Source organism: Paroedura picta, chromosome 3 (assembly GCF_049243985.1).
Source record: "Paroedura picta isolate Pp20150507F chromosome 3, Ppicta_v3.0, whole genome shotgun sequence".
Classification (NCBI taxonomy): domain Eukaryota; kingdom Metazoa; phylum Chordata; class Lepidosauria; order Squamata; family Gekkonidae; genus Paroedura; species Paroedura picta.
In genome coordinates this window covers 47,968,743-47,992,098 of record NC_135371.1, presented here as the reverse complement: position 1 = coordinate 47,992,098, position 23,356 = coordinate 47,968,743, and the positions used below count along the sequence as shown (strand labels likewise).

The 23,356-nt window shown below is 45.6% G+C and overlaps 1 protein-coding gene across 5 annotated transcripts in view; it reads right to left on the bottom strand.

Moving 5' to 3' along the window:
- Window positions 1–436: 436 nt before the first annotated feature.
- CARD19 (caspase recruitment domain family member 19) overlaps window positions 437–23,356 on the bottom strand; it is a 50,784-nt gene continuing 27,864 nt past the window's right edge. For all 5 annotated transcript variants that reach the window (XM_077325560.1, XM_077325561.1, XM_077325562.1 and 2 more), the window contains 3 exons: window positions 16,815–16,874; window positions 7,275–7,346; window positions 437–5,275 (listed from right to left, as the gene is read on the bottom strand). In XM_077325560.1, the coding sequence (XP_077181675.1) occupies window positions 5,160–5,275; window positions 7,275–7,346; window positions 16,815–16,874 (248 nt within the window). In that variant the 3' untranslated portion in view covers window positions 437–5,159. The remainder of the gene's footprint in view (window positions 5,276–7,274; window positions 7,347–16,814; window positions 16,875–23,356) is intronic.

The following is a 23,356-nucleotide window of genomic DNA, read 5'->3' as shown; positions in this document are numbered from 1 at the left end:
CCTGATACACTCCATGGGGGATGGTAGCTCCCTTTGGGGGGTGTTCCATATGCTTCCATGGCAGACGAATTTCAGTGATATTCAAATGGGCTACACCACATTGGCTTGTTTCTGCCAGGCTGGTTGGGGCCATCTTGTCAGACACTTCATCCTGTTGCCTGGCAGACATGGAAGATCACAGTAAAGCTTTGGGCTGCTTTCTCAAAGGTGTTGATCTATTCTGTCCAGGGAGATTCACCAAAACTCCCTCCCTGCTGCTCGAAGCTTTGGAAGGGGGAGGGGGAGAGGGGACATCTTCCTGCCACATTCATTTTTTTTATTTCCTGAAGAAGTCACTTTTTAAAGGATGACTGGTGCTTATGACTGCCTTCTTCAGTTGATTCGGTGGGTTCAGAGTTTTCTGAATGTGAACAGGAGCCATTCAATTTTTTTAAAAGTTGTCATCGGGCAGCAACCTACAGGAGCAATATTGCTATCCAAATAGGAGGGTCAGCCTAGATCTCTCAAATAGGGGTCCTCACAAAATCTGCATAGCCTTACCAAGAGCAAGTAGAGGTGTGACCTGACCCTACTGAAGGAGAACATGATGCACAAAAGACAGTGCCTTAAGCACAGAAATACCATTACTGAAAAGCATGACATGAGACTTTAGCTTTAGCAACAAAGAGGCTGGACTTCGGACTACGTACACAGTAGAGTAGAAGGATCATTTGCCTTACTGAACCACATTCCAGGAATAAAATGTTTGTCAGAAAATGAATAGAGCATCCACCAGATATGATGCTATGCCAGCTTTACAGGGTAGAACATCAGTGCAAACAGTTTCCATGACTGTGTTGATAAGGCAATAAAGATTATTTGAATGCATCACAAAATTAAAAACAAAGTTAAGGTAACAACTGTAATTAATATGACTCCTAGCACTACTGAGCTTTCAATATATATTCATAAAAAGTATTAAGTGACTAACAGTATGACTGAAGTTTGAAGAAATGGATGGTGATGGAACCCCTTCTACAACGCTCTTCTACTCTGTTATAGCTGTTTCCATTATGAAGGTTGGAGTTTTTATACCCTACTTTTCTGTACACTAAAGAGTCTCAAAGCAGTGTACAATCTCCTTCCCTTCCTTTCCTAACAACAGGCACTGTGTGAGGTAGGTGGGGCTGAGAGAGTTCTGAGAGAACTGTGCCTGGCCCAAGGTCACCCAGCAGGCTTTGTGTGGAGGAGTGGGAAATCAAACCTGGTTCTCCAGATTAGAGTCCACCCATCTTAACCACTATACCATACTGGCTCTAGGTATGTGCTAAAGTTCTTTGAGCTTGAATTTAAACATCAAGGGATATCAATTCTTCAATGGGGGGAGGGTGGGGTTTACTTTTTAAAAATCTGTCCATCCATTATAAAATAGCATTTGTTAAGAATGACAAATACTATGACATAACTATACAAGTAATACATTCAATTGCCATGGCAATACTTTTTAAGAAGCTGACATACTGTGGGTGCCTGAAGGCACTCACATAAATCATTTCACTGCCTGAAAGTTTAGTCAGGAATAATATGAAAATACCATTTAGAATCCTGATCTTGCTCAGTCACCTAAACTTGGAATGAAAGGTCAAAAGACTCTGGTTTCCATTTTGCAAACGGCATACTTTGTAAATAGTGAAACTGATAGAACAAGCCAGAAGACATCTATTCAGAAAAAAATTCATATTATTCAATGTGGAAAGTTTGAGAACTATCAGGAAAGTTCTGCAAGGATTGTTGAGAAACATCTTTAAAAAATGAGCTGTTCATAAATATTATATACAAAGCAAGTTCTTTTTGGTCTGAATTAGGATTATACCAATCTCTCCTTATAGTTCCTTAGAATTCCTTAATAAATAGTAGAAAATAACTAAGAAACTTTCTCAAGTTTTTCCAGTTTCTTTTTAAAAATTGTGTCACTAAAAACGTTGGTATTTTTGCATTCTAAATTTTGCAGTGTCTACTGGCATATATTTATGTTTGTTCATGCATAGATTAAACTCCAATTTCTTTTTAACAGGCAAGTCTTGAGGGCAAAGAACTCCCATTTGTCTCTTAACACTTTCTGAGGTAAATTTCCTGTTCACAAGAGGAAACATTCAGATATAATACCACTGATGACCATGATGGATCACATGGATTAAATTTACAACAAAACCAGCTGATGCTTCATGTGGCTTGAAGATGGAACAATGCCAGATACGTCTTTGGCCCAGATGGACAATACAGGCCATGCCATTCAGCAATGACATCTTACACATAAAGACTGATTCACACTTCCGACGATGTGCTGAATGTTCAAAAGTCTCCACAGAGAGCCGCACTTGCCAAGAGCCTTCTGAACGTTTGGCATGCTAGAAGTCCCCCTCTGCCATGGAGCACAGGGAGAAAGATCTCTATGCTCCGTGGCTGTGGCACTGAGGCCAGGGAGCTGGCCAGCACCTCTCCTGATAGGGAGGGATGCTGACCAGCTCCCAGAGTCCCCTGCTGCTGCAGAGTGCTGGCGCCCTTTAAATCCTTCTTCTCTCCAACCCCCTACCTAGGGCCTGGTGTATTCCTGACTGCACCGGGCTTAACTTCTAATTATAGATAATGTAAGATTCAAATGTCCTTGGGGGGGGAGTGTATTTCCTCCACTGCTCATCTACATTGCATTAGAAGTTGTGAGAAAAGCTTCAACTGTCTGCCTACTATTTCTTTCTATTGGGTTTTATAGCTTTGGTAGTTTTAACAGGGCAACATAATCAATTTTCTTTGGAGCAGGTTAATATATTAATTATACTCTCAATGACTGTTTACGCACTGGAGGTTTCATGCCAGCCTGCAGGCTGGAGTTTTAGTCATGGCAGGTTGCCCCACCTCTTCCTGCACCCACATGGGGGAGCATTTCACCCAGTGCACCTCATCTGCCCCCGATTTGTGCTCCTGCGCGAGAGCCGGGGCAGTGAAGTGCCCAGTGCATAAACGGTCAATGTGAAGACTTAAAGCTGTTTCCAACCCGACTACAGTACCTTAATTTTTTTAACCTGACTTATTTAACCTCAGCTCTTATTTCTGAACAACTTGGAGTTGTCCAAGTTTTCTATTCTTAAGTCACACTGTCTTTTCTCAACCTTCATTATATCTCTAGTCAAAACTGAACTCTGCCTGGGAAGCATGCCTAATGTCTATTTTCATTTAAGTTCATTCATATACAATGTCTGCATCTGAAGTAGTAATGAATAGGGCGTTTCACTTCAAATTGCTACAATTACATTCAGATGTACTTTCTGCCAATAAAGTTAGACAAACAGGGTATATCCAACTAAGAAAAACTGAGCGTACATACAATCATGATTACACTAGGCAAGCCAGGAATAAGACTGGATTAATAAACCTAAACTTATTGTATTCGTTCTCTGTGACTTTTGTATAGAAAAAAATAGTGCAGTTTAATGCAAGCAATTTGCACAGAACTTGTAGTGCTCTCCCTCCATCTAGTGGTGATTCTACAAAAGACAGGTTGATGAAATTACTGCCGAATGGGATCCTTTGATAAGTCTTTCAAGGAGACAATTTCAAGTTCTCTCTGTCAGCAAGGTCCTTGAAAGAGAGGCTATGAGTATACCAAAAGTCAAATGCCTGCTCAAATTACACAGCAGGGCATTTATCTCAAATTCAGTCAGCCATCACTGACACTGCCAGAGAGAGAGAGGGGGAAAAAAACACCTCTTACAATTTTCTTTACAAGTCTATACAAGTGGAGCCAACCTCAGTTTATCTGCCATAAAGTGAAAGTAGGTACAATGCTGTGTACCTGTAGAAGTGCAACATTCTAAATCACTGTGTATAAAGGCATAAAAAAGATTATATTCAATATAATATATATTCCTGAGCATCTTAAATGTGTGATTAACAACAAAATCCTTAGAACCCCATCCAAGGGAAGAGAACCTTGCAGATTGTCCTTTGGGTATGCAAACAGACATTTCGCACACAGACATGCACATGCATCCTGAGTTTCAAACTGGAAATGTACTTCAGGAAACCTCTGACACTGGCCTAGTCACTGGTTTGCTAAGAACAAATTCTCCTATAAACAAGTATATGAACTATATAATAGGCATGCATGCCAAAAGCACAAAGTCATCTACTGAATTAAATGGAAGAAGTTCTGCCTTGAGATATAGTATTAACATTGTCATAGACATATAAAATCCAAATGCTTTAAAATGCAATTCCCCCAATTTAACTCATATATTCAGTGCCTCTGAGCTTTGCTAAATTTCCTATGAAATGTGTCCTCAGGAATCCTGTATAAGGAATGGAAAGAAACCTTGCATTGTTGCGTTGCTGAAGAAAAGCAAGACAAATTCCTCCACCCACTGGTTATTATAAGTCATTCTAACCTATTGTACTTTACAAAGAAGATAAAGAACAAACAGTCCTGACATTAAAGGTAGCATGTCTTTATAAGGCTTTGTGTTTGTTTAAAGTATCATTCTTAAGTTAGCACTTTTAAATGGGACTCTTGTATAAAGCCAAGAGCATTTGCTATTTGTGCAGAAGGTCCCCCACTATGCCAGTGGACATGGCAAATTCTGTTGGAAGCAGAGCAACTTCAGCCCTGAGTCTAAAATCTTCTGCAACTCTTTCCATCCATCACTCACATAAAGTGGAGTCCCTCTACCTGTTTTCCACCAAGCAGAGATACTTAGAAGGAGATGCTCATGGAGCTTATAGTTACTTGGATAAACTTCCAGAGCCTCATCCAAAGAGTCCAAATCTTTAGCCAAAGCGTTAACAGTGCTCTGCCTATCTTGAGAACCACTCTGCCTATCTCTTCAAAACCCAAATACAAACTTACCTGACATGACTTTTAAGACTTCTGCAACAACACGTTACATATCAAAAGACTTGTATAACCATTATCCAAGTGTTAATCAGCTTAAAATGGGCACATATAAAAATAAATGATCCACTCTCCAAAAGCACATATAACTTCTGAAAGCACTCTGCAGCAGTATATACACACTGTTAAAGCCACTTTGTTATATCTTTGGTAGGAGAACAAAGCACATCTTTTTGCAATGCAGATTTTCCATTGGCAGGAGTAGATGACTTTGGTCTGTAGAATTAGTTTATTCTTATTTTTCCCTTGTTGAGGCTTCCATGTATAACATACAAATATTTGCAACATGTCTTCCTATGATGATTGGTGAAAATCCCAACACTCTCCTGGTTCCTCCGAGAAGTTTTGATTCTAGAATAAAACAAAAAGAAGAAATGATATAGAAACAAGAAGCTAAACTGAGACAGTAACAATGATGGCATTTTGTCTCAATAAGTTATACCTCATAAAAATAACATCCTGAAGTTCTTCCAAAGGAGAATTGTTTTATTCAGTAGGTTGTAACCTAAGCAAAGGATGGAGCTGTGATTTTTACAGCAGACTTAAGATCAACAGATTTTGTAAATATCAGGAAGAGCCAGCTTGGGGTAGTGGTTACTTGCCTCGGCTTCTAATCTGACAAGCTGGGTTTGATTCCCCGCTCCTCCTCCACATGCAGCCAGCTGGGTGACCTTGGGCTCGCCACAGCACTAATAAAGCTGTTCTGACTGAGCAGTGATATCAAGGTTCTCTCAGCCTCACCCACCTCACAGGGTGTCAGTTGTGGGGAGAGGAAAGGGAAGGGTATTGTAAGCCACTTTGAGACTCCTTTGGGTAGAGAAAAGTGGCATATAAGAACCAACTCTTCTTGTTCTACTGCAATTGCTTCTGTTACTTAAGTCTACAATTAGATAGTGACAATAACTTATCTCTAGAACTCTGATAGTAAAAGAGGAAGGGAACAGTAGAGTAAAGCAATCTTCCCATGGTATATTTTGGCTTGGTTAGGCTTTCTCTGGAAAGAATACATCAATGTTTAATTTTCACTATTAAAAGAAAAGATGGGAGCAGGTCCTGAGTACAAACTGAACAAAACTTGGGACCAAGACAAAATGACATTCATATTGCCAATATAAAAACACACGTTGGATGAGATGAATGAACATAGACTCACAGGACAACAGAAAATATTACTAATTACAGTTAGAATGATACATAGCATCTAACCAATAAATATTGGACCACAATGCCCCAGTTAAAGAAAATACAAACAGAGGATAATTTCCCAATAAGCTAGGATCCCTGTTAAGCTATATTTTAAACTGATATGAGGACAAATAAGATACCTTAAGCTTCTCTCTAAACAAATGAAGTTAGCTCATGGCAACACACCACACTGAACCATCACAATATATCATGAAAGTGTGTGAGGGCAGAAATTATATAGAAAAACATCCTGAAAGTTCCTTTAGTGATACAGACTTTAGATAAACCAAGATAATAAATTATATGCATATTTCCCTTAGCATGACAACAGCTGTTTTGTTCAGGATCATTCCAGTTTGTTTCTCATATACTTATCAGAACGTTGACCTCTGTCTAATATACTACCATGTGAAACGGAGAAACTGGTAGAAATCCTTTAAATATAGCACATTAATTTTTGCAAGCTCTCAAATTTCTTTTTAAATTGATTAAGCTAGAGCCATCACAAGACAAATGACTGGAAACTTTGTGATGACTTCTGAAGCTCTTTCATGGATTTTGCTTTTGTAATTTTGGTTGTACAGACAGCTTTTCTCTGCTCAGTTTACATTTCTAATCTTCAAATTGCATAAACAAATGCTCATAGGAAACACTGACAGTCATAGTAAAATGTGTAACTTATTTTGGGCACCTTCTTGTAGTACTAAGAGACATTATTTCTCAGTTTTGGAAATTCATATGTAGAAAATAAGCATTACAGTGGTAAACCACTGATGTTACTTGCAGAATAGCAACTGTAATTAAATATTCCCTGAAAGACATTAAAGAATGCCAGGCCAAAAAAAAAAAAGCACTTAAGGGTGGGATATGTGCTCCTATACCCTTTTACTCAATTTGAGACACATGTGGAGCAGGCTTCTGCCCCAGAGTTCAAGAACCCTACAACATTAGAACTTGGTCTGGATACTCATGGCCTCAACCTGGTTCTGACAACCAACATATCCTGGCCAGTTTGCTGGGCACACTGCAATGTGAGTTTATTTAATTATTGCCTTTAGGTCCCACAGTGCTCCCTCTTTGAGGTATTTTGATCCACATACCTGAACCTTCCAAAATACATGCAATTTTGAGCCAATGTGCCCCCCCCCCAGCCCAACTCTATTACCTGGGTTATAGTAGTACATGATGAATGCCAATCCTGCTGCAACACTGAAACAAGCAAGGAAAAATGTAGGACCTAAATAGGAACAAAAATCATTTATTAAAAGTGTAGGGAATTAAAGATGGTGGATTCAGATTAATGGCTTATCATTGATAACATGTTACAGTGCACAACTACATTGTTTCCAATGTAACTGGAATAATTATGTTTAAAGGTAAAGGTATCCCCTGTGCAAGCACCGAGTCATGTCTGACCCTTGGGGTGACGCCCTCCAGTGTTTTCATGGCAGACTCAATACAGGGTGGCCTTGCCAGTGCCTTCCCCAGTCATTACCGTTTACCCCCCCCCCCCCCAGCAAGCTGGGTACTCATTTTACCGACCTCGGAAGGATGGAAGGCTGAGTCAACCTTGAGCCGGCTGCTGGGATTGAACTCCCAGCCTCATGGGCAAACAGCTTCAGACAGCATTTCTGCTGCTTACCACTCTGTGCCACAAGAGGCTCTATTTCATGTTTATTTTTATGTTTATTTGGTGCTTAATGTGCTTAAAAAAATTGGAAAACATGGCGGCCGTGCCAGATGCAGGAGTTTAGAGCTCCACCCAGCACCACTGGTTATGAGTGCCTGAAAACTACCAGGCACTCTCCCCCTGGCAATTTTTGGGGGACTGGGGCTAGTTTCCCCCCCCCTTCCCTTTTGCAGAGTTGGCTTGGCAGCAACCTCAAGGAGGCAGTGGTGCAAAGAAGGAGATAACAGCGGCCTAGCAAAAATGCCAATTACATCACCGAGCTCGCGTCGGAGGCCACCCCAGCGTGAGTCAGCTGTGCTGGGGGAAGGGGACCTACGCGAGCTTTGGGGGGCGATTCGAGCTAGTGCCAGACTGCAGCACAGGGTCCCAGGACGGTACGGGGTCCTGCGAAAGATCTTCTCTCCGTCTGTTGGGCTGCGCGCCCCTTTCCCTAAGCTTGGAGCCTCCAGAGTATCCCTCCCCCATCCAGCTGTAGCGGGGAGAAGAGGAAAATTGGCGCTTGCTGGGAGAGGAGGGTAACACGACGAAAGAACTACTCGCGGCAGGTCTCTCTGGGCTCCGGCTTGGTTCCTGGATGGCACAGCGCAGAATGCGGCGGTGGCGGCGGCTGAGCATTTTGGAGTCTGGGGAGCCTGCTGTAAGAGTCGCGGGTCGTGCCTCAGTCCTTGGACCAGTGCGGGAATGGGAGGAGGCTCCCTGGCGGAGTTCGGCTTGCCAGGGCCCTGCGCGGTCGTTAAGGATATCCCTCACCGGTGGAAGTGCGACCTGGAGGACGGGAAAGCCTTTGGTGCTTTCACTTTAAGAGAGAAGCCAAGACTGGAGGAGAGGAGAATTTGGTCCCCAGACTGCCACCCAGAGGCAACCGGAATATCTCCCAGAGCTTGGTCTCTGGGTTTAGCTTTGCCCTTTTGGTTCCACCCAGTAGCTCTGGCCAGATCATCATTTGGACCTGCTCCTTCTTATTGCTGCCAATACTGACTTACTGTGGATGGAAGGGTGATTTTTGAGATCTTCACCAAGAGAGGCTTGAGATTAGGTTAGGTCAGTTAAGTGGAGAGGATCGGCCAGAGGACAGAGAGAGCCCCTGAGATAGGCGGGATCTCGCCCTGCGATCGGACCCCTCTCGCTAGCTACTAGAATTGGTGGGTGGGGGGAGGTGGGGTTGGGTGGGTGATAGTGTAAGTGGGCTGGGCGGGCTAGGGTGGGATGTAGTTGTAGGGAGAAGGACCTAGCTTAGGTGTATTAGTGCCCTCTCTTGGGGGGGTAGGTGGGAGGAATTATGGAGGGGGAGTTCTGGTCAGGGTGGGGAGTATATAGAGGGGCCGGGATCCCGATGATCACAGGCCAGGGGCGCTATGGCTGGGGGAGGAGGTTGGACAAGAGAAGGGTTGGGAGCACTGGTGTCCCGTATAGGGCCCGGCCGTGGAAACACGACCGGCGCTCTGGGTGTGCTCGATCCCCTTCTAACCTCCGTCCCATCCCCAGGGATGTGAGGGTGGAGGCTAAGGGGAAAGTGGGTCTGACATTGGTCTTGTGCATTGCAAGGTCGATCAAGAACAAGGCTGCGACTCTGCAACACTTCTTTGCGGAGTCAAAGGCTGACCTTGCGTGCATAACGGAGACCTGGCTGAGAGATGGAGAGGAGGTGGCCTTGAGAGAACTGGCCCCAGCAGGATACTCCGTTCTTCACCAATCTCGGACCCACAAGAGAGGAGGGGGGTGGCAATCTTGGTCCGGGAGGCTCTCTCCTACAGGGCTCTCCCGGGGCCAGAAATCGGTGGGGTGGAGTGTGTCGGTATTGAGTTGGGCTTGGTAGAGAGCTTGGCTATCTGGCTAGTATATTGTCCGCCCAATGCCCAGCCAGATGCCCTGCCCCGCCTGCTGGAGGCAGCGGCCGCCTGGGCGTTGCAGTTCCCCAGGCTTCTAATCCTGGGTGACTTCAACGTCCACGCGGACGCGCCCTCTTCAGGACTTGGAGGGGACCTGGTGTCATCCATGGTGACACTGGGGCTCTCGCAATTTGTTGCTGGGCCCACCCATTACGCCGGCCACACGCTTGACTTGATTTTTGGCTCCGGGATAGAGGTGGATCTGGATACAGCTTTGGCTGTGCCGTGGTCAGACCACTATGCCCTGCGGGCCCGGCTCGAGATGCCACCCCCTCCCCAGTTGGGCGGCGGGCTTATTTTTGCCCGCCCGTGGAGACTCATGGATCCGCTCAGTTTCCAGAATGCTCTGCGGGACCCGATGCCTCCTGGCGACTCACTTGCGGCCATGGTGGGGGACTGGCAGTCCCGCCTGACGGCCGCCATAGATGAGATCACCCCTAAACGTCCTCTCTGCCCTCGACTCAAACGGGCCCCCTGGTACACGGGGGTGCTCCGGGAGAAGAAAAGGGAAGTGAGACGACTGGAGCGAGTGTGGCGGAAGACTCGTGACGAGGCTACAAGAACATCTTATCGCACGCTTATGAGGGCGTATGAGATGGTGGTGAAAGTGGCTAAACGTGAGTTTTTTGCCACGGAAATCGCGTCCGCAAGCTCTCGCCCGGCCCAATTATTCAGGATAGTTAGATCACTTACCGCCCTTGAGGGGCGCCAAAACACTAGACAATTGGAAATCGGCTGTGAGGCATTTGCGAGCTATTTTGCGGCTAAAGTCTTGTCACTCCGCCGCGACCTTCCCGCCACAATTAATACAGTGAATGAACTGGAGACCTGTTGGCCGCCATTGGTAGTGAGGTTTGATGGCTTCAGGCGGCTCTCTTCTTCTGAAGTGGACAAGTTGCTAGGTTCAGTCAGGGCGACCACCTGCCCCCTCGACCCCTATCCTTCTTGGCTCCTCAAGGGAGGTGGCCAGAAGATAGGAGGCCAGCTCAGAGACATCATCAACTCCTCCCTGAGTACGGGAGAGTTTCCTGAGCGGCTCAAGGAGGCGGTGGTCCGCCCTCTCCTGAAGAAACCATCGCTGGACCCGCTGGACCCTGTTAACTACCGCCCAGTGTCGCATTTAGCGTTCCTGGGCAAGGTGGTGGAGAGGGCGGCAGCGGACCAGCTCCTGGCTTTCTTGGAGGAAACTTCAGCACTCGATCCATATCAGTCTGGCTTCTGTCCTGGCCACGGGGTGGAGACGGTTTTGGTCGCTCTGCTGGATGACCTCCGTCGCCAGCTGGATAGAGGCAGGTCAGCCGTGTTGGTCCTTTTAGACCTTTCGGCGGCCTTTGACATCGTGGACCACGAACTGTTGGTCCATCGCCTGGCTGGTACGGGGATACGGGGCACAGCCTTGTGCTGGATACGCTCCTTCCTCCAGAACCGGTCCCAGAGTGTTGCTGTGGGGGAAGAGCTCTCGCGGCCCTATAGACGCCCTTGCGGGGTCCCTCAGGGTGCGGTCCTCTCCCCCACATTGTTTAACATCTTTATGCGCCCTCTGGCCCAGCTGGTACGGAGCTTTGGGCTGGGTTGCCATCAGTACGCTGATGACACCCAGCTCTATCTCCTAATGGACGGTCACCCGAACTCCCCCCCGGAACCATTTGCCAGATGTTTGGAAGCAGTGACAGAATGGTTCGAGCAGAGTCGCCTGAAACTCAACCCCTCCAAGACGGAGGTCCTGTGGCTGGGGGGAAGGGGGCAGGAACAGGTTGCGCGTTTACCCACCCTAGCAGGGGTGCAACTTACCATCGTGCCCCAAGCTAGGAATTTGGGTGTGACCATTGATGCCTCCCTGACTATGGAGGCTCAGGTCAAGAGAGTAGCGGGCCAGGCATTTTTCTACCTTCACCAGGCCCGGCTACTAGCGCCCTACCTGTCCCCTGACCACTTGGCCACAGTGATCCATGCGACAGTCACCTCCAGAATAGATTTCTGTAACTCGCTCTATGCAGGCCTACCCTTGTCCCTGATCCGGAAACTACAGCTGGTACAAAATGCAGCTGCCAGGGTCCTCACTGGAACATCTTGGAGTGTCCACATCCAGCCGGTGCTGAGGCAGCTGCATTGGCTGCCAATTGCTGCCCGGATCCGGTTCAAGGTTTTGTTTTTAACCTTCAAGGCCATACGCGGGTTGGGACCCACATACCTGAGGGACCGCCTACCGCTCTATGCCCCCCGCAGGGCTTTACGCTCTGCAGGTAAGAACCTGTTGGTCGTCCCCGGCCCCGAAGGAAGCGTGCCTAGCCTCGACCAGGGCCAGGGCTTTTTCAGTCCTGGCCCCTACCTGGTGGAATGAGTTCCCGGGTGATCTGCGGGCCCTGCGGGATTTGTCAGCTTTCCGCAAGGCCTGTAAAACGGAGCTCTTCCACCAGGTCTATGGTTGAGGCTGGGGTCGGCAAATCAGGGACATCGCTCCCCCCCCTAGGAGTTGGAGTGTACGCTACTCCCTTATCCTTTCCTCTTCACATCTTAATAATTGGGGGAGGGATGGGATTTTTAGCCGCCATGTTAGTAGATTGATGTTTTAATGGGAATTTTAATGGGATTAATTGTTGTGACCCACCTCGAGCCTATCGGGAGAGGCGGGAAATAAATCTAATAATAATAATAATGTACTATAAAATATAATCACTATTTTCAATAGCCATGATTTTGCATAACAATTATTAGTGTCATAAGACAGAATGAATTTATTCCCTGTAACTTGCTCACTCTTTAATGCATTGTTGTTGTTATGTGCGAAGTCGTGTCCGACCCATCGCAACCCCATGGACAATGATCCTCCAGGCCTTCCTGTCCTCTACCATTCCCTGGAGTCCTTTTAAGTTTGCACCTACTGCTTCAGTGACTCCATCCATCCACCTCATTCTCTGTCGTCCCCTTCTTCTTTTGCCCTCGATCACTCCCAGCATTAGGCTCTTCTCCAGGGAGTCCTTCCTTCTCATGAGGTGGCCAAAGTATTTGAGTTTCATCTTCAGGATCTGGCCTTCTAAAGAGCAGTCAGGGCTGATCTCCTCTAGGACTGACCGGTTTGTTCGCCTTGCAGTCCAAGGGACTCGCAAGAGTCTTCTCCAGCACCAGAGTTCAAAAGCCTCAATTCTTTGACGCTCGGCCTTCCTTATGGTCCAACTTTCGCAGCCATACATTGCAACTGGGAATACCATAGCCTTGACTAAACGCACTTTTGTTGGTAGGGTGATGTCTCTGCTTTTTAGGATGCTGTCTAGATTTGCCATAGCTTTCCTCCCTAGGAGCAAGCGTCTTTTAATTTCTTTGCTGCAGTCCCCATCTGCAGTGATCTTGGAGCCGAGGAAAATAAAATCTGTCACTATCTCCATTTCTTCCCCATCTATTTGCCAGGAATTGAGAGGGCCGGCTGCCATGATCTTTGTTTTCTTGATGTTGAGTTTCAAGCCAACTTTTGCACTCTCCTCCTTCACCCGCATCAACAGGCTCTTTAGTTCCTCTTCACTTTCTGCCATTAGAGTGGTATCATCTGCATATCTGAGGTTGTTGATATTTCTCCCTGCAATCTTGATCCCAATTTGTGACTCCTCTAATCCCGCCTTTCTCATGATGTGCTCCGCATACAAGTTAAATAGGCAAGGCGACAGTATACAGCCTTGCCGAACTCCTTTCTCAATTTTGAACCAGTTAGTGATTCCATGTTCAGTTCTCACTGTTGCTTCTTGACCTGCATATAAATTTCTCAAGAGACAAATAAGATGCTCTGGTATTCCCATCTCTTTAAGAACTTGCCACAATTTGTTGTGCTCCACACAATCAAAGGCTTTAGCATAGTCAATGAAGCAGAAGTAGATGTTCTTCTGGAACGCCCTAGCTTTTTCCATGATCCAGCGTATGTTGGCAATTTGATCTCTAGTTCCTCTGCCTCTTCGAAATCCTGCCTGTACTTCTGGAAGTTCTCGGTCCACATATTGCTGGAGCCTAGCTTGTAGGATTTTGAGCATAACTTTGCTAGCATGAGAAATGAGTGCAATAGTGCGGTAGTTTGAACATTCTTTGGCATTGCCCTTCTTTGGGATTGGAATGTAAACTGACCTTTTCCAATCCTGTGGCCATTGCTGAGTTTTCCAAATTTGCTGGCATATTGAGTGTAGCACTTTTACTGCATCGTCCTTTAAGATTTTGAATAGTTCAACTGGAATGCTGTCACCACCACTAGCTTTATTGTTGCTCAGACTTCCTAAGGCCCATTTGACTTCACATTCCAGGATGTCTGGCTCAAGGTCAGTAACTACCCCACTGTGGTCATCAGGGATGTTAAGCTCGCTCTTGTATAGTTCTTCTGTATAATTTTGCCACCTTTGCTTAATCTCTTCTGCTTCTGTGAGGTCCCTACCATTTTGGTCCCTTATCATACCCATCTTTGCATGAAACGTTCTCTTCATATCTCCAATTTTCTTGAAAAGATCTCTGGTCCTCCCCATTCTATTGTTTTCTTCTATTTGTTTGCACTGTTCATTTAAGAAGGCATTCTTATCTCTTCTAGCTTTTCTCTGGAATTCTGCATTCAATTGGGTGTATCTTTCTCTTTCTCCCTTGCCTTTCACTTCCCTTCTCTCCTTAGCTATTTGTAAAGCTTCCTCAGACAGCCATTTTGATTTCTTGCATTTCTTTTTCTTTGGGATGGTTTTAGTTGCTACCTCTTGTACAATGTCGCGAACCTCCGTCCATAGTTCTTCAGGCACTCTGTCTATCAGATCTAATTCCTTAAATCTATTTGTCACCTCTACTGTATATTCGTCGGGGATATGATTTAGTTCGTACCTGAGTGGCCTAGTGCTTTTCCCTACTTTCTTCAATTTAAGCCTAAATTTTGCAACAAGAAGCTCATGATCTGAACCACAATCAGCTCCTAGTCTTGTTTTTATTGCCTGTATAGAACTTTTCCATCTTTGGCTGCAGAGTACATAGTCAATCTGATTTCTGTGTTGACCGTCTGGTGATGTCCATGTGTAGAGTCGTCTCTTGGGTTGTTGGAAAAGAGTGTTTGCTATGACCATTGTATTCTCTTGACAAAATTCTACCAGCCTGTGCCCTGCTTCATTTTGTACTCCAAGGCCAAACTTGCCTGTTATCCCAGTTATCTTTTGGCTTCCTACTTTAGCATTCCAATCCCCCATGATGATAAGCACATCATTTTTTGGCGTTGCTTCTATAAGGTGTTGTAGGGCTTCATAGAACTGATCAACTTCATCCTCTTCAGCAGCAGTGGTTGGGGCATAGACCTGGATCACTGTGATGTTGAATGGTTTGCCTTGGATTCGAACTGAGATCATTCTGTCATTTTGGGGATTGTATCCCAAGACTGCTTTTCCTACTCTCTTATTGATTATGAAGGGTACTCCATTTCTTCTGCGAGATTCTTGTCCACAGTAGTATACCTGATGGTCATCTGAATTAAATTCACCCATTCCTGTCCATTTTAGTTCACTGATTCCTAAAATGTCAATGTTCAGTCTTCTCATTTCTTGTTTAACCACGTCCAGCTTGCCTTGATTCATGGATCTGACGTTCCAGGTTCCTATGGAATAAAAATCTTTACAGCATCGGACTGTCTTTTCGCCACCAGTTACTTCCACAACTGAGCGTCCTTTCGGCTTTGGCCCAGCCGCTTCATTCATTCTGGCGCTACTCGTACTAGCCGTCTGCTCATCCCCAGTAGCATATTGGACACCTTCCGACCTGAGGGGCTCATCTTCCAGCGTCATATCGTTATGCCTATTGGAACTGTCCATAGAGTTTTCATGGCAAAGATACTGGAGTGGTTTGCCATTTCCTTCTCCAGTGGATCACCTTTTGTCAGAGCTCTCAGCTATGACCTGTCCGTCTTGGGTGGCCCTGCACGGCATAGCTCATAGCTTCACTGAGCTACGCAAGCCCCCTTGCCACAACAAGGCAGCGATCCTTGAAGGGGGCTTTAATGCATTAGGAAGAGCAATAGAAAAGGGTAAATTCATTTAGATTTTGATCTGATAAGTAAAATTATCTCCAGTCAGCCAATTAAATAGTGCCTCGTATAGTATTTGGGGAAGGCACTGGCAAACCACCCCGTATTGAGTCTGCCATGAAAACGCTAGAGGGCGTTACCCCAAAGGTCAGACATGACTCGGTGCTTGCACAGGGAATACCTTTACCTTTTACCTATAGTATTACCATGTGATTGTTGTTGTTGTTGTTATTGGATTTATAACCCACCATTCCCAGCAAGCTGGCTTGTGGCGAGTTACGATAAAACCCCCACAATAAAATATAACCATCCCTAACTAAAACCATTCTAAGTCATGTGTGGTGAACTGGGCCTGCATGAGTTCTTCCTATTGGCTGAAGAAAGCCCTGTGTGCACCATCCATAAAATAGTCCTGCTTACAAGAGGTAGAACACAAGGCCTCAGAGCTATTCGTTCTTTCCATATGTTCACCTTGGCACAATTGTATGCATGGAGCAGGATGACTGAAATTGTAGCCACTGGGCCTGCTCTTTCTTCCGTAAGTTCAAAGCCTTTATATCAAACATTTGTAGTGTCATGCATGAGTATATCCAGTACCCTCCATTTCACAGGGTAACAGATCATGTGTATAGGACCCGGTACGTTGTCAGATGGATGTGCACAGGCTCTAGTCTAAGACAATCATGTCTTTAGTAACTGATGGTGAGACCAGTTGGCATACCCCAGATCCCCCCCCCCTTTCATGCATTCTACATATCTAAAGGCACATGATAAAAGAGAGAAGACACATATGTGGCATCCAAGGAATGGTAACTATGTTAGTCATATGATGTGCTTCCCTAATACAGCTTTATGGACAGCTGCTTGCCTGGGTCTTTCCCTGTCTTCTAGCATTAAAGAAGCACAAGAGCCAAAAGGAAAATGAGACAAATCATTATGGGTGAACCAGAACTTCCTGGGTTAATATCTGTATCTTAATACCAATGTCTATATCAACAATAAGCACATTTAAAATTAAACACATTAAAATAATTGCAATGTTATACTTTCCTTGCCTTTATTATCTAAAAGTGGATTAGCAAATGATATTTTACATATGTTATTTACCCCTATCATTTAGATTACATTTCTCCTTCTCAAGGTTCATCCCTGTGGAATCTGAGGTTTCTAGAAATAAACGAAAAACACAAGAATTAGTGTTATATTCAGACTAATACACTGGAACAGCAAATCATGTAAAGTGGAAGGAACAGGCTAAATCATCACTTTTTCAGAGTAATAGAGCTTCACATGAAATGTCAGTTCTCCTTCTGGCATTACTCTAGGCTGTTGCTGTGATTCAATCAACTAAAAAGTGTTTATAAAAAGTACTGGGAATCAAGGACAACTATAAGTTAGGCTTACATCTCACTGAATATTAATTGGAGTTGTATATTTGGCTGATTATTAGGATGATGGAATGGAGTGAAACTCTTTATCATTTTTATCTCTTGAAACCACTTAGCAAGTTTCAAAAACACGAAGCAACAATTGGTATGACTGTCCATCAAGGAACCCCCTGGAAATAGTCATCAAGATTTAAAGCCCATTATATGGAGAAATACAATGGGCGCTAGCATCCCCTATGCTGGGGCCATCAGCCGCTCAGCTCTCGTGCGTGGCAGCCGCAGAGGGCGGCACCACCGGCCCCGTCCCCCTCCAAGCTGGCAGGCTTGGCATGGGAAAGGAGCCAGACAAGGGTGGCAGGGCCCTCCCCTCTGTCAACAAAGGGTGAGAAAGGCTTCTCTGGGCGGCGGGAGGCGGCTTGCCGCAGCTCGGCGGCTCCCGTGGGCCATAAAAGGGGGCAGCGGCGGCCTCCCCACCCTCCCGGAAGGCTCAGGAAGCCTTCTCTGGGCCCCAAGAGCCGCCTCGCGGCGGCGAAGCAACACCAGCGGCCCAGAGAAGGCGGCGGCACCTCCCCCACCCTCCTGGGAGGCTCAGGAAGCCTTCTCTGGCCCCGGAAGCCAGCTCGCGGCGGCGAGGCGGCTCTGGCGGCCCAGAGAAGGCGGCGGTGCCCCCCCCACCCTCCTGGAAGGCTCAGGAAGCTTTCTTTGGGGCCGGCTTGCGGCGGTGAGGCGGCTCCCGCGGGCCAGAGAAGGCGGCGGGTGCCCCCCCCTTGGCAAAGGGCGGGAGAAGGCGAGGCAGCAAAGGTGGCGGGCTCCCGCGGGCCAGAGAAGGTGGCGGGCCGAAGGCCAGGAGAAGGCAGTCTCCCCAGTCACCCAGGCAGCAACCCATGGCGAAGAGGACAGGCTGCGGGACAGTGAGGAGGGCTGGAAAGGAGCAGGGACGGCACCTCCCTAGTCCTTTCGGAAGGTGGAGGAAGTCGCCAGGTGGAGAACTCACCACAGCGGCTGCGACTTCATTCTGTGCGGTGAGTTCCTGGCCGGGGGCAGCAGCCAATGGGGAGCCGCGCGCTGGGCCCTGGATGGACACTCAGAGGGCCCTTCGCAGCTCCTGATTGGGCCCTCCGAGTTTGTATCCCGGAGAGGGCCCACCCTAACTCCTCCCAGACAGCTCTTCCGATTTTATTTAATCCGCTCCGCAGGAGCGGTTTAAAGACACCTTTAAGTACAGTTCATGATTGTTTTAAAACTACTATAAATAAATGTTTTATTGGTTATATGTTGAAGAGCTTTTACCACCTTTCGCATTTTTCTTTAATGTTTATTGAATTTTTTTGTCATTTTTGTCAAGGTATGTAACCTATTTCTCCATGTACTTTCCTTTGTCTGCTTGAATGTGTTTCATTTAACTTCTAATTTGCATTAGGACTGTAGCTCCTTTTGAAGGCTATTATAAAATAAGGTAAGTAGGTTTAATTAATTTATTTGTTATTGCAAAAAGGGAAAATTATCTTTGTTAATTAAGCTTACTATTTTTCATTTAGACTTGTCCCTGAAGAAATTTATTTCTGAAAGTATTTATAGAACCAGGGAATGCTCTGGTAAGTCTTCTACCTGTTTACCAGCATCAAAAGAAATTGAAGAAATTCTCATGGTGCAGCTTTATGTTCCAGTTTTTTTCTTAATGGAGGAGATAACATGGCTGGCCCTGTTGTTGTTATTGTTGTTATGTGCGAAGTCGTGTCTGACCCATCGCGACCCCATGGACAATGATCCTCCAGGCCTTCCTGTCCTCTACCATTCCCCGGAGTCCATTTAAGTTTGCACCTACTGCTTCAGTGACTCCATCCATCCACATCATTCTCTGTCATCCCTTTCTTCTTTTGCCCTCGGTCGCTCCCAGCATTAGGCTCTTCTCCAGGGAGTCCTTCCTTCTCATGAGGTGGCCAAAGTATTTGAGTTTCATCTTCAGGATCTGGCCTTCTAAAGAGCAGTCAGGGCTGATCTCCTCTAGGACTGACCGGTTTGTTCGCCTTGCAGTCCAAGGGATTCGCAAGAGTCTTCTCCAGCACCAGAGTTCAAAAGCCTCAATTCTTTGACGCTCGTTCTTTCTTATGGTCCAACTTTCGCAGCCATACATTGCAACTGGGAATACCATAGCCTTGACTAAACGCACTTTTGTTGGCAGGGTGATGTCTCTGCTTTTTAGGATGTTGTCTAGATTTGCCATAGCTTTCCTCCCCAGGAGCAAGCGTCTTTTAATTTCTTTGCTGCAGTCCCCATCTGCAGTGATCTTGGAGCCCAGGAAAATAAAATCTGTCACTATCTCCATTTCTTCCCCATCTATTTGCCATGAATTGAGAGGGCCGGATGCCATGATCTTTGTTTTCTTGATGTTGAGATTCAAGCCAACTTTTGCACTCTCCTCCTTCACCCGCATCAACAGGCTCTTTAGTTCCTCTTCACTTTCTGCCATTAGAGTGGTATCATCTGCATATCTGAGGTTGTTGATATTTCTCCCAGCAATCTTGATCCCAATTTGTGACTCCTCTAATCCCGCATTTCTCATGATGTGCTCTGCATACAAGTTAAATAGGCAAGGCGACAGTATACAGCCTTGCCGAACTCCTTTCTCAATTTTGAACCAGTTAGTGATTCCATGTTCAGTTCTCAGTGTTGCTTCTTGACCTGCATATAAATTTCTCAAGAGACAAATAAGATGCTCTGGTATTCCCATCTCTTTAAGAACTTGCCACAATTTGTTGTGCTCCACACAATCAAAGGCTTTAGCATAGTCAATGAAGCAGAAGTAGACATTCTTCTGGTACTCCCTAGCTTTCTCCATGATCCAGCGTATGTTGGCAATTTGATCTCTAGTTCCTCTGCCTCTTCGAAATCCTGCCTGTACTTCTGAAAGTTCTCGGTCCACATATTGCAGGAGCCTAGCTTGTAGGATTTTGAGCATAACTTTGCTAGCATGAGAAATGAGTGCAATGGTGCGGTAGTTTGAACATTCTTTGGCATTGCCCTTCTTTGGGATTGGAATGTAAACTGACCTTTTCCAATCCTGTCGCCATTGTTGAGTTTTCCAAATTTGCTGGTATATTGAGTGTAGCACTTTTACTGCATCGTCCTTTAAGATTTTGAATAGTTCAACTGGAATGCTGTCACCACCACCAGCTTTATTGTTGCTCAGACTTCCTAAGGCCCATTTGACTTCACATTCCAGGATGTCTGGCTCCAGGTCAGTAACTACTCCATTGTGGTCATCAGGGATGTTAAGCTTGCTCTTGTATAGTTCTTCTGTATAATTTTGCCACCTTTGTTTAATCTCTTCTGCTTCTGTGAGGCCCCTACCATTTTGGTCCCTTATCATACCCATCTTTGCATGAAATGTTCTCTTCATATCTCCAATTTTCTTGAAAAGATCTCTGGTCCTCCCCATTCTATTGTTTTCTTCTATTTGTTTGCACTGTTCATTTAAGAAGGCATTCTTATCTCTTCTAGCTTTTCTCTGGAATTCTGCATTCAATTGGGTGTATCTTTCTCTTTCTCCCTTGCCTTTCACTTCCCTTCTCTCCTTAGCTATTTGTAAAGCTTCCTCAGACAGCCATTTTGATTTCTTGCATTTCTTTTTCTTTTGGATGGTTTTAGTTGCTACCTCTTGTACAATGTTGCGAACCTCCGTCCATAGTTCTTCAGGCACTCTGTCTATCAGATCTAATTCCTTAAATCTATTTGTCACCTCTACTGTGTATTCGTTGGGGATATGATTTAGTTCATACCTGAGTGGCCTAGTGGTTTTCCCTACTTTCTTCAATTTAAGCCTAAATTTTGCAACAAGAAGCTCATGATCTGAACCACACTCAGCTCCTGGTCTTGTTTTTATTGACTGGATAGAACTTTTCCATCTTTGGCTGCAGAGCACATAGTCAATCTGATTTCTGTGTTGACCGTCTGGTGATGTCCATGTGTAGAGTCGTCTCTTGGGTTGTTGGAAAAGAGTGTTTGCTATGACCATTGTATTCTCTTGACAAAATTCTACCAGCCTGTGCCCTGCTCCATTTTGTACTCCAAGGCCAAACTTGCCTGTTATCCCGGTTATGTTTTGGCTTCCTACTTTAGCATTCCAATCCCCCATGATGATAAGCACATCATTTTTTGGCATTGCTTCTAGAAGGTGTTGTAAGGCTTCATAGAACTGATCAACTTCATCCTCTTCAGCAGCAGTGGTTGGGGCATAGACCTGGATCACTGTGATGTTGAATGGTTTGCCTTGGATTCGAACTGAGATCATTCTGTCATTTTGGGGATTGTATCCCAAGACTTCTTTTCCTACTCTCTTATTGATTATGAAGGCTACTCTATTTCTTCTGCGAGATTCTTGTCCACAGTAGTATACCTGATAGTCATCTGAATTAAATTCACCCATTCCTGTCCATTTTAGTTCACTGATTCCTAAAATGTCGATGTTCAGTCTTGTCATTTCTTGTTTAACCACGTTCAGCTTGCCTTGATTCATGGATCTGACATTCCAGGCTGGCCCTAGTGGGGCATACTCCGGGGTAGCAGGCAGAGGTCCCCACAGGGCAGGGGCCACCAGTGGCAGTGGGTTAGTTCCCAACCTATGGGCTCCTGTGGGTAAATCAAGGGGACAGAGGATGATGCAGTTGCCTCCTCAGTGTTGTACAATAGGTGCTGCCCTCACATCATGTTGCTCATCAGTCAATGTGCTTACAAGGTCCCTCCCCACCCCCAAGAAGGGCTCTCCTTTCAGGTGACTCCAATTAGCAAGTTCAGTTCCAGCAGAATGCTTGGACACAATCCAACAGACAACAGGGATGAAACTGAGGATGAATGATTCTGGGTAAAGGGACATTGGATCAAAGGGACATTTGGCCCAGGTCTTCTGACTTGGTTTTGTCATAACAGGTCCAAAATAAAGGCATATTTTAGTGAGGGAGGATGTATTCAGCCACCAAGCAGACACTACAACAATGATTATCTGCCTGGAACAAATTTACCCCATAAGTTGTGTGAATGGGCATTGAACAGGTATTTTGTGGATATTTTTGCATTTATGAAACCAGATAAGAAGCAAGCTAGGATGGGTTCTGGTGTGGACAGGAAAACAAAAGGGGTGGTAACTCATTTAACGTTTGTTGGGATATGGTGAATACATGTGTCTGTTGTTGCCCACCTTTACTGAAAGGGGCTGGTACTTGGTGCATCATCTAACTAACGTTTTAGGGGCAAGGGCAATAGTGGAGAGTCACCTGCTTTGGCTTATGATCAGTCCTTTGTGGAAAGGGCTTCTAACAATGTTCCGTCCAGGTTGGACATTAAAAATAGGGATGCCTGGATGGTTAAAGTAGGGGCATATGCTAGGCAGAAGGTTGAGCAGGATAGGAAAAAGGCAGTGGTTAGGATAGACTCTTGAGGCATGTGTTGGGAATTCAACAGGGGGACTGCAAGCAGCACCAGTGCCATTATGACCATTCCTGTGAGTCCTGTGGTAGGGGTCACTCCATGTCAGATTGCACCAGGGCAGCTGGTAGTCAACAGTTCTTTGGAGGGGGTCAGTGCACTGCCAAAAAAGAAAGTGGGTTAGGTTCCTCTAATGCTCTCTCCTGAGAACATATCCTCCTAGGGGGGTTACATGTGATCTTATCTCCTTGGCACACTCCCTGATTATTTTCGCTGCACTGATTCCTCTACTTCAGGCTAGGGAGTCTACATGGTATCTGGATTATGATTTTCCCAAGGGGGTTATATCCCTTTCAGTGATCCTAGGGGAACCCAAATTCAGTCCCTGAGCTTTTGGAGGTTGACCCTAGTAAGATAGCCAAAGAGTGTAACTTGGGTAGGGTAGTGGACCCTTTCCTGTTTCCTCCTTTGCCCAACCACAGGATCTCCCCATTGGGAGTGGTTCCCAAGATTGCCCTGGGCCAATACCATTTACCAATCTTACCCCAAAGGTTCGTCCATTAGTGATGCAGTTGTACCAGAACTCTGTTCCATTTATGCATTGCTAGATCAAGCTATTGCCATTGTCAGAGCTTGTGGTAAGGGAGCTTTAATGGCCAAATGAGATATTCAGTCTGCCGTTTGCTTCTCTCAGTGCACCTCAAGGACTTTAGCCTACTGGGGTTCAAATTTCAAGTATGTTGGCATGTTGATAAGGCTATACCAATGGGGTGTTCCATCGCTTGCATGGCCTTCAGAATATTTGGTACATTTTTGGAATGGGCAGTAAGACAGACCTGG